Below are 9,769 nucleotides of genomic sequence, written 5' to 3' on the forward strand. Positions count from 1 at the left end.
AAAAGAAAACGAACCTTAATGTCACAAACCGAAAGCAAACGCAAAAGCCACTCTATTTGGCATGTTAAAACAACCGTGTCTCGTAACGGCTCGTTAATTACTCTGCAGAGACAGTGTCCGGATCGGACCGACAGACTCTCAGACAGACATCCGTCGATGCTGCAGCATTAATGTGCTAAACAAAGGCACAGGCCGGGGAGAGGGCCATTTTTACCTAATACAAAGGAAGCAGAGCCGCGAGGGAGGGAAGGACTATGGGAATGACAAGAACCGAAATATCACGAAATCTCAATGTGCAGTCAAACCAAACACTGAACAATGAGTGAGCAAAGTCACGACTACAACAGAATATAGTGTGTACTTAAGACAGTACAGCATATAAATAATTTAGATGTCGAACTGCCTGCTGTCAGAGCAGACTGCGCATCACGGTGGCAAAATGCCGGAACAGCAACGATGATGTTACGACCAGACGCTGTACGACGTACAATATCCTCATTTTGAAAACACTCCTGAAAGATTATCGTCTACTGGTAAGTGTTTATATCATTTACAAGCCCTACACTTAAAATTTCAGTTACGTCAAAGTATTTCATATAGTCATAAGAAATATGAATCATAATCGGTTATGATCATAGAGCGCGCGCCGGAGGATGCAACAGGTCGCGCGTACAGTAGAGCTGTAGTTCCCTCGTGCATTTGGCTGACGTAATTATGACATTTGTACAAAAAATTTACGAAGCGTTTAATTGCGTTTATTGGACTGCTAGCTAAACCCTTTAATGTATTTTATCATGAATATCATTTTAATAAAAATGTTTTGTTCCCTGTTCATCTTACGTTATGATACAAATGGTATAATTACTGTATGTGCCATATCAAAGGATTGTGTGCATAACCAAAAACTGTGAAAGCCAAATGAATACAAAAATAAATAAATAAATAAAAATAAAAGAGAAACATATGTACATGAAATATAGGCTATAGTTCTGTTAAGGACAAGGATGTATTATGGTTTGTTAAAATAAATACCATTATTTTTCAGATTAAGCTACTGAAACCTCATCTGAAAGCAGGACATATCTGAATTGCAGACAGTCAACATGTAGATTGTTTCAAATTCTATTATCAGACCTACATTTTATTTTTGTCATGATGCCACTGACATCAGATAATCTCAGGCCTTATTTAACTTCTAATGAAAGTTAATGTAGGCCTGTTGAATGAATGACTTTATTAAACAAATATTATAAATATAACTATGAATACATGTGCTCCCCTGAAAGATTCTTTGCAGTAAGCTATAAGAAATATATAAAAAAAATGTATGAAATGTCTATCAGTGTTTAAAAAATTGCACTGTATAATTTATCTCAGCCCTTCATGCTCTTACCTGGTTTCCAATTATTAAAAACGTAGTACTGAGACTTGAAAAAATGTTCAGGGGAACGCCTTAAAACTTGGGGGTGTAGGGGAAAGGAGGGGTATATGCATGAGTAGGTGGTGTTGTGCGTTATTTGAATGCAAATGCAGAGAGAACAAGCCGAGACTGTGTTTGAGAGAGAAACTGGGAAAAGGAGGTGGAGAGTTGTCTTTGGATTTTAGTTAGACACTGAATAGACACTTTTGAGACATTGCTTGCTCATGTATGCCCTTAGCATTTGGCCTTGTGGCTTTCTATATAAATGAAACATGGATTTATATTTGTTTTTCCGAACTGATGCAGTGAGATTTACTGTAATTTAGCTCAAAGAGAAAGATTTTCAATCTGTTTCAACCCATGGGCCAATTAGCCATTGACTTTCCCCTGCATCATGTCACGCCGGAAACAGAAAAGACCTCAGCACTTTTTCAGCCCCATCCTCAACACTTCATGGCTACTTCAACATGGTGAGAAATGTTTTACTGTTCAGTAAGATAGCTCCATTGTTTCTGTCAGTGAGCCATGTCATTTGAGATCATTTGCAGTGACATCAGCAGATTCAAATGTTTCAAATATCTGATCTCATTTTAAGAAAAGAAAAATAAAAGAAGGTAAAAATAAAAGGAATTTCTGTTATATTTGGACATAGTTACATCCCAGCAGCTTCTGTCAAATGTCCAATTAGTACTTTTCATCTTCATCATTCATCTTTTATCTTTCACCTAAGCTTGGAATTTAGACCGCCCATGGTATTAAATGTATGGTTATTGAGAATGATAAGAAAAAAGAAGAACAAATAGCGAAGCGTACATAAAGGGAACAGAGCTGTGTAATATACTAAACTGGATTTTGAAAAGGGGATTAGAAATTGTTGTGGAAAAAGGTGGAATACTTTGAAAAAGGAGGAGACACTTGAGTGCCTTAACGGGAATGCCATGAGACTTCATTGTCTCCGTAAGGCTTTGTGGTCGTGCAGTCAGGCATTAACTGCCAGGAAGTATGTGCATAAGAATGTGTTGATCTGTGACTTAAATTCTAGAGTTCTTGAAGTACAGGCAACACTTTATGCATCTTTTCATATGAGTTTGTATTCATGCTATTATGTCTTCTGTAAATCACATTAGTTTTTTTGGATATGGCTCTGATGCTGAAGGTCACTTATTTTAAGCAATCTCAACAGGTGACAACAGAAAGGCTCACTGACCTTTCAGGCTTCGCTAAGTTAGGACAGAAGATTTGTTTTAAATATACGAGATGTAATGGCATATATTTACTTACTAGTGTGGGTAGGTGAGTCGGTGAAGGGGTTTGGGAATTTTGTGGCGAGGTTCATTGTCCGTGTTTATTGTTGCTGTGGAAACAAAGTTGGCTGTTAGTGGTGCTAAAAGCATTGTAAGCTGCTTGAAGGATGGGATTTCAGAACATAGGGAGTGAGGGGATAGAGAGAGAGAGAGAGAGAGAGAAACAGCAATGTACAAGGCTGGCTAAAAATGAGGTGGAAATTAAAAGTACACATTATGTTCTTCATACTTTATGAGATATGATAATAGAAACATATATTGAAATTAAAAAGACGTTGCTGAAGGTTTATGATAATGGGAGTTCAAGTGGCACAGTATGTGCCATTGATGGGAGCCTTGGCTAGTAGAGCAGTACTACACTTAGGTTGGCCTTTTATACTAATACAGTGTTTCTAACCAGGTCAGATGCTATGTTTCCTTGGTGAAACTTGTGTAAGCGGTGAGTAAATAAAATTGGAAAGCAATAAAGATAACAACCTAAAGAAAAGTAAAAGTACTAAAGGTTCAAATTTGGTTTGTAAGGCTAAAGGCCTTTGGGCTTATCAGCTTTGCTAATCCAATGTCATCAATAATGTGGCAGAAAGCAAACAAAATTTATTAAATTGCTAAACTAATTGTGTAATATAATCTATACAGTTACAACTAATTTAAATTACTCAATGTAATACATTAATTTGTATTAATTAATAAATTTAGAATGACTTAATAGTACACTAACAGTACTAGTGACAATTATTCTCATATATGTATTGTAGTGGCTACCTTTATCGGTCTAATCGGTATTAAAATAGCGGAAACATACCTATGCAACAATATCTGTTTAATAATCAAAGAATTTCCTGAACAGGTACCATTTTATATTCTTGCATTGTACTTGACATGCATTATAAACATTAGACTAGCAGTATCAGAAGTAAAATAATGTTTAATTATTTGCATGGCATAAATTGTTGCATAAATATTTTCTCTCACATTTCTTAGACGAGCAGTTGGCAGTGAAGTCCCTCACCTCTACTCTTGCAAAGAACTCTTCCTGCTCTTTCTCATACTCAACAACTCAAGGCAGCCAATCTTCCTTAAACCCAAGCCCACCAGTGGAGAGGCTCACAAAACCTTCTCTGACTCGAGCCAGCCATTGTGTCTATCATATCCCCAGCCAGCCGATACAATTTGCTTCAAACATCACAGAGTCTCACCTTTTCCAAATTTCTGATATCCCATCTCGTTCTACTAATCGGTGTATGACTACCATTGCACCATCTATCCTCCACACTCATTTACCCATGGCTTCTCCAAAGTTAGGTGTGTCAGCAACCACAACCTCCTCTTCATCTTCATCTGCTGCTGCTTCTCTCTATGTGCCTCCACATCCTGGAAGCCCCAATTCTGTACCTCAGGGTCCCCCAAGTCCAATTACACCCTCTTCCAGCCCAAGCACGGTCCCTTCAGCCCCAGCATGTGCACCCGTCAGTATTGCTTTCATCTTGGAGGAGCTACGTGTGCTGCAGCAGAGGCAAATTCATCAGATGCAGATGACTGAAGAAATCTGTAGGCAAGTACTGAGATTGGGAGGAGAATCTTGTGAAGTGGATTCAAAACCATTTATACTACCATCTCTGCCACAGCTCTGTTTAAAAGGTTCTGATAACAACCTCAGATCCTCCAGACCAAAGTCATCACCTCCCCCTTCCTCTGTGGCTCCTCTTTTGGCCTGTTTCTCATCCCTGCTACCCCCTCAGACCACCTCTAAGTCCTCCAAACATGTCCACCCTCTCTCGAATGTCTTACGACCCCATAAAGCACAGTATGATAGTGGGGTAGTTACTCCAGCAAGCTTCACCAGTCATACAAGTGCTTCCACATCTTCATCAATGTCTACACCTGCTGCCTCAAACTATCCACTCACACTTTCTCTTGGCCCTCCATCTCAAAAACCATTCACCATAGGAGCTAGTGGACACAGTGGTGTGACCTTCCCAAACCAATCAATGCCAGCAGCTGCTGTCCCTTCAGTCCCCTCACAGGATCCAAAACTCTCTGCTCAAGGAGGTACAGCTGTCTTATCGTCCGGGCGTATGCAGCATGCATGCCGATTTTGTCGGAAACTCTTCAGCAGTGATTCATCCCTCCAAATACACTTGCGTTCACACACAGGGGAGCGTCCTTACCAGTGTCCTGTATGTTTCAGTCGATTCACCACACGAGGGAACCTGAAAGTCCACTTCTTGCGGCATCGTGAGCAAAACCCTGAACTCTCTTTTTCATTGTTTCCCTGTTCACTTTTTGCATCTGTAACTGGAGGATCAATGGGAGGACCAGCGCAAACACAGACCTCCACCAATACAAATGCTACTCAGAGGCATCAAAAACAGCAAGAGGATGATATGTGTGGTGACAGTCCTGAGGGAACTACTGCCTCAACACGTGCTACAACCTCATCTCTTCCTCCTAGTATTGATTTGGCCCTGCTTACCACTGCACACTCTCTCATTCAGCTCAATCGTGCTGCTGCAGCTGCCGCTGCTGCAGCCTCTACATCCACTACCTCCTCAATCACATCCTCATCACCATCCACTCTGGCATCCACACTTCTTTCAGCTCCTGCCTCCTCCACCTCCTCCATTGCTGGGGTGTATAAAGGAGTGAAACGCTTTGATGAGAACACCCCACCAATACCTACTTTGCTCCCCCATTCTGCTTACTCACAGCTTGCCAATTTACCCAAAATCTTCTTCCCAGCATCTTCCAATCAGCACCATCCAGGCCATGGGTATCTCAGGCCAACAACTCCAGCTGGATCATTCCTGTCATCCCCACAACAACACATCGCATTCCCGTTCACAGCATCATCCCCTACCCCTTCCATCTCGACCCCAACCTCGGACACATCGAAGCTGCAGAAGCTGGTGGAGAAGTTGGAAAAAGAACCACAAGGTCAGTCAAAGTGGGTTTCATCCATTGGGGAGAATTCTACCAGTGGCCATAGTGTAGCAGGAGCATTAAGCTATAGCAGCAGTGGTTTAATGAGCACAAGCACATTCAGTACTAATGTGGTCACCTCACTCCCATCATCTACAATCCAAATACCATCATCCCTCTTCAGCAAGGAGTCACCCTACCTAGGACTTATGAATTCTGCTGGGACACTTGCCCCTAATCAGTGTAGTGTGTGTCTGAGGGTGCTAAGCTGCCCAAGAGCATTACGTTTGCACCAGGCTACACATTTAGGTGAGCGACCTTTCCCATGCAAGCTATGTGGTCGTTCCTTCTCAACTAAAGGAAGCCTTCGAGCACATCTTGCCACCCACCGTGCCCGCCCTCCAAACAGTCGTGCCCAGAATTCTTGCCCCTTATGCCAGCGGAAGTTCACCAATGCCCTTGTACTACAACATCATATCCGCATGCACTTAGGAGGACAGCTACCACCAGAGCACATGCCAGATACCTCAACAGAATGTGATATTTTGTCCCATTCTGAGTCTATTGAGCTCTCTGCTTCAGAAAACAGCCCTAGTGCTACAGATGTTCAGTTACTGGATGCTGATCTACAGACAGTTTCGGATTCTAGACATACTGAATCCCTTGCTGTCAGTACTGCTCCTACAGCATGTCCCATAACCTCTAACCCACCGGCTTCACTTAGCTCAAATTTTGTACCACCTTTAGACCTAACCTCTGACCCATCCCTGAATCCAACCCCTCATTCACCTATAATATTCAGAGCTGATCCCCCTGAGCTCTCAATCAGTGTACCTTCTCCAGTGGAATCTGCAGCCTCCCTTTTCATTCCTTCCACCCAGTCAGCATCAGCAACGACTGGTCCTTCTACCACTGATGAACTATCTTTTGAAATTTCTAGCAACACTACCTTCTTGGAAGATAAAAAGATATCATGCTCCTCTGCTCTGAAGAAAGCAAGTCCACTAAGAGATGACTGTGAACATAGTGAAAATATATGTGACTCACCTATTCCTTGCTCTGGATCCAGATCAAATCTGGAGGATCTTCTTAGTATACAAGCACATAATGCATCCAGAGTTCCTCCACCACTAACAGAATCAACACCACCTTCTCTCCTCGCGCTGAGATCTGACAGTGCATCTTCTCATATAGTACACCTAGAGGAGCCTGACCAAAGCCTTCTCCAAACATCCAAATTAATCCCCCAAGAGTTCCCTAAGGAAGAAAATTCGGAAGATAAAATACATAAAACACCAAAGAATGGACAAAGAACAAGTCCAGATTTGAGTATTAATGCAGATACGGTATCAGACACTGTAAATAAGACAAATGAGGATGAGACTGAGGATTGTGACACACATGTGCAGAAGACCCTAATGGAAGCTCACTGTAGTTCAACTGCAAAGGATAAAGTGGATAAAGATATAACAGGAACTGAAATGGACAGAACAGAATCAACTGTATGCATATCACTGACTCCCAGTCTTCCACCTCCAATGCCAGAAAAAAAAATATACCACTGTTCTGAATGTGGAAAAGAGTATGCAAGTCGCAGTGGACTTAAGGTGATTGGCATTCTGAATTCATTAAGCTAAGCAATTATTGTCATCTAGGGTGAATATACAGTTCAGCATATGATAGTTAGTCAAGAGGTTTTCATCCTTGTCTTGATACAATTTGAAAGTTTAATGATAATTAAATAACATCTCTTACTATAACTTCTAGGGACACATGAAGCACCATGGAGGAGTCGTCAAGGCACCCCGAGCTCCTGCAAAGACCAAGGGCCCAGAGAGAGTGCTGCATCATGAGCGGTCACAAACTCACCACCTTGCAACCTTCCTGCCACCGGGACATCAGTGAGTTTCTTGATCCAAGCCCTCAGCGAGCTCTCCATTAGACCTTGTTAAAAAAAAATCAGAAACAAAGTGTTAAAATGAATTAAATAGCTGACAAATGGGATGGAACCTGAAGGCTATTTTGGACTAAGAGTTTTGACTGAAGAAAAAAAAACACAACCCCACTCATGTGCACAGAGTAAACACATAGAGCATTATTTCTTGGTTTTGAAAATGTCCCTGATCTTTAACCCAGATCTTTTATGCTAAAATACCTGCATTGTGTATTTTAAAATATGTAATGATGTCTAAATATATCTTATATAACTTCTTTGAATATTATGTGATGTTCTTTTAGATGAATGTTAATTATTTGGTCTGTGTTAGGTAAGATGGATTTGTTTACTTTTCCAAAGTGAAGATCTTAAGGTAGCTAAGGATTTGAACAATTGCTCTGGGGGAGGAACAGACCAAAATTTATTAAGCCAATGATGACATAATTGATCACTTTCTCACTAAGAGTTATTTTATTGGTAAACCATTTCTCTATTCTTATACAACAAAATATGCAGTTTTTTATCACAATCTATAAAGGATGGTAAAATTTGGAGGGAATGTGTTTCAAATTAAGAAATATAAAACACATCTTGTCGATACCTTGTTCCAGGGCAGCCATGCACAAATCATTGTTATCAACCTTTGGTCAAAAATTCAAGCTCAAGATATTTTACACACGTCATCAAATTGGCATTATGTAAATTCACATGAAATACTCTTGACTTGTACTAAATCTTCAGGCTTTTACTTAACAGTTTATCAGTTGGGAAGCACCAAAACACCAAACTGTAAATATGACTTGTCAAACTGTGTCCATGTTTGTCCTGTCCAGCTGTATAGTATTAGACAATATACGGCTCTTAACATCAACTAGACTAAAGAGTCAGGTAAGATTGTTTAACAAACCTGTATGTCCGTGTAAGCTCTTGTTACTTTAATATTGTCAGTGTAGCTATTGAAAAAGGTAGAAATAAATCGAATGATTCTAAGATGAACCACTATCTAGCTTAAAAGGTAACCTTTCTATAATTCTTGGTAAAAATGTTTATTTCTTCGGTGATGTTTGTTCTTTGTCTGGATACTTTAACATGTATCTTCTATAGAAATGAATTGGGTTTATGAGTCTGACTGTGATATGTAGTTTCATGGTACAGCTAAAAGATAAAAAAGGAAATAAAAACCAGTTTATTCATGACAAAAAAAAAACTAGAATATGGAGTTATTTTAATCATGCTCAATCTTTGCTGTTTTTTAGAGTATAAATCTCATCTACAGTGATGTTATTCTTCCTTGGTGGTCTGAGGGAAACACAGATTTCTTCAAATACAGGCATCCCTAATCCGTTCACTCCCTAACACAATCAAACTCCTCTGCACTGCTTCTGTGTGTGCCACATCAAGCGCAGTGAGGGAGAAACCGGAGGAAGTGTTGACAATCTGTCTGAGGACTGGCCTCTAATCTCTTGCACCATGACAACCATGCAGAGGCACATAAGGAAGACAGAAGGAAGCAGAGTGTAGTCTGTGTTTGTGTGGAGCAGTATGTGTATATTGGTGTGATGTTCCAATTCTGTATGTATGGTACTAAATTTGCATGAAAATAGTTTGCAGAATTACAATTACAAAATGCTGCATCTAAGATGGTCACGTGTGTAAGCTCACTAACAGGGTAGACTATTCGTAAATTTCACAAAGCTGGACTTCGTGGCTGGGGTGACATTTGGAAACTGCTTGTATCCAAGGCCAATGCACCACTTCAACAAAATCTACCATATTAAGTACAAAACCTTGGATCAGAGCAATGGAAAAATATTAATAAACCATCTTTGCCTTTGTTACATACTGAATGTCTTACTTTTGGAGAAATTCACAGATGTTCAGTACATCCATAGACAGATATAGCAGCACATACAAAAAGTTTCAAACACCAGGATGTTCAAACGGACCTTATGTTGCATTCAAACATACCCTAACATCATTGAACCTTTCGATAGAAGTAGGTTTTCAATTCCATCTTCCCACCCAGCAACAAGGAAAGAAGCTCTACCAAAAATAAAAAAGGAAAGCTAATTATTAGTCTCTTTATATTAATATATTTTTCTCTTATATACTATACATACAATGACATAATCACACCAGTAGGTGGCGCCGTTGAACCTTAGCGCTTATCCACCTTTTTCCTCAACGCGG

General features: G+C 40.1%; 1 protein-coding gene across 3 annotated transcripts; it reads left to right on the forward strand.

Annotated features, from left to right (window-relative positions):
• Nucleotides 1-38: 38 nt before the first annotated feature.
• On the forward strand, nucleotides 39-8,168 carry LOC127933312 (sal-like protein 2). Of its 3 annotated transcripts, none has more exons than XM_052530223.1 (3): nucleotides 39-533; nucleotides 3,706-7,250; nucleotides 7,411-8,168. In XM_052530223.1, the coding sequence occupies exons 2-3, from the start codon at nucleotides 3,966-3,968 to the stop codon at nucleotides 7,546-7,548; spliced, it is 3,423 nt and encodes a 1,140-aa protein (XP_052386183.1). In that variant the 5' UTR covers nucleotides 39-533; nucleotides 3,706-3,965; the 3' UTR covers nucleotides 7,549-8,168. The 3 variants fall into 3 exon arrangements, with proteins under 3 accessions (XP_052386183.1, XP_052386164.1, XP_052386173.1); XM_052530204.1 differs by lacking the exon at nucleotides 39-533 and adding an exon at nucleotides 1,040-1,890; XM_052530213.1 differs by lacking the exon at nucleotides 39-533 and adding an exon at nucleotides 3,102-3,163.
• Nucleotides 8,169-9,769: the final 1,601 nt, after the last annotated feature.

The sequence above is a fragment of the Carassius gibelio genome, chromosome A2 (assembly GCF_023724105.1).
Source record: "Carassius gibelio isolate Cgi1373 ecotype wild population from Czech Republic chromosome A2, carGib1.2-hapl.c, whole genome shotgun sequence".
Lineage (NCBI taxonomy): Eukaryota > Metazoa > Chordata > Actinopteri > Cypriniformes > Cyprinidae > Carassius > Carassius gibelio.

Coding starts and splice junctions, on each gene's coding strand:
- LOC127933312 (XM_052530204.1), top strand. CDS start 1,815: ATGTCACGCCGGAAACAGAAAAGACCTCAGCACTTTTTCAGCCCCATC. Junction 1,891..3,705: donor TTCATGGCTACTTCAACATG/GTGAGAAATGTT, acceptor CACATTTCTTAG/ACGAGCAGTTGGCAGTGAAG. Junction 7,251..7,410: donor CAAGTCGCAGTGGACTTAAG/GTGATTGGCATT, acceptor TATAACTTCTAG/GGACACATGAAGCACCATGG.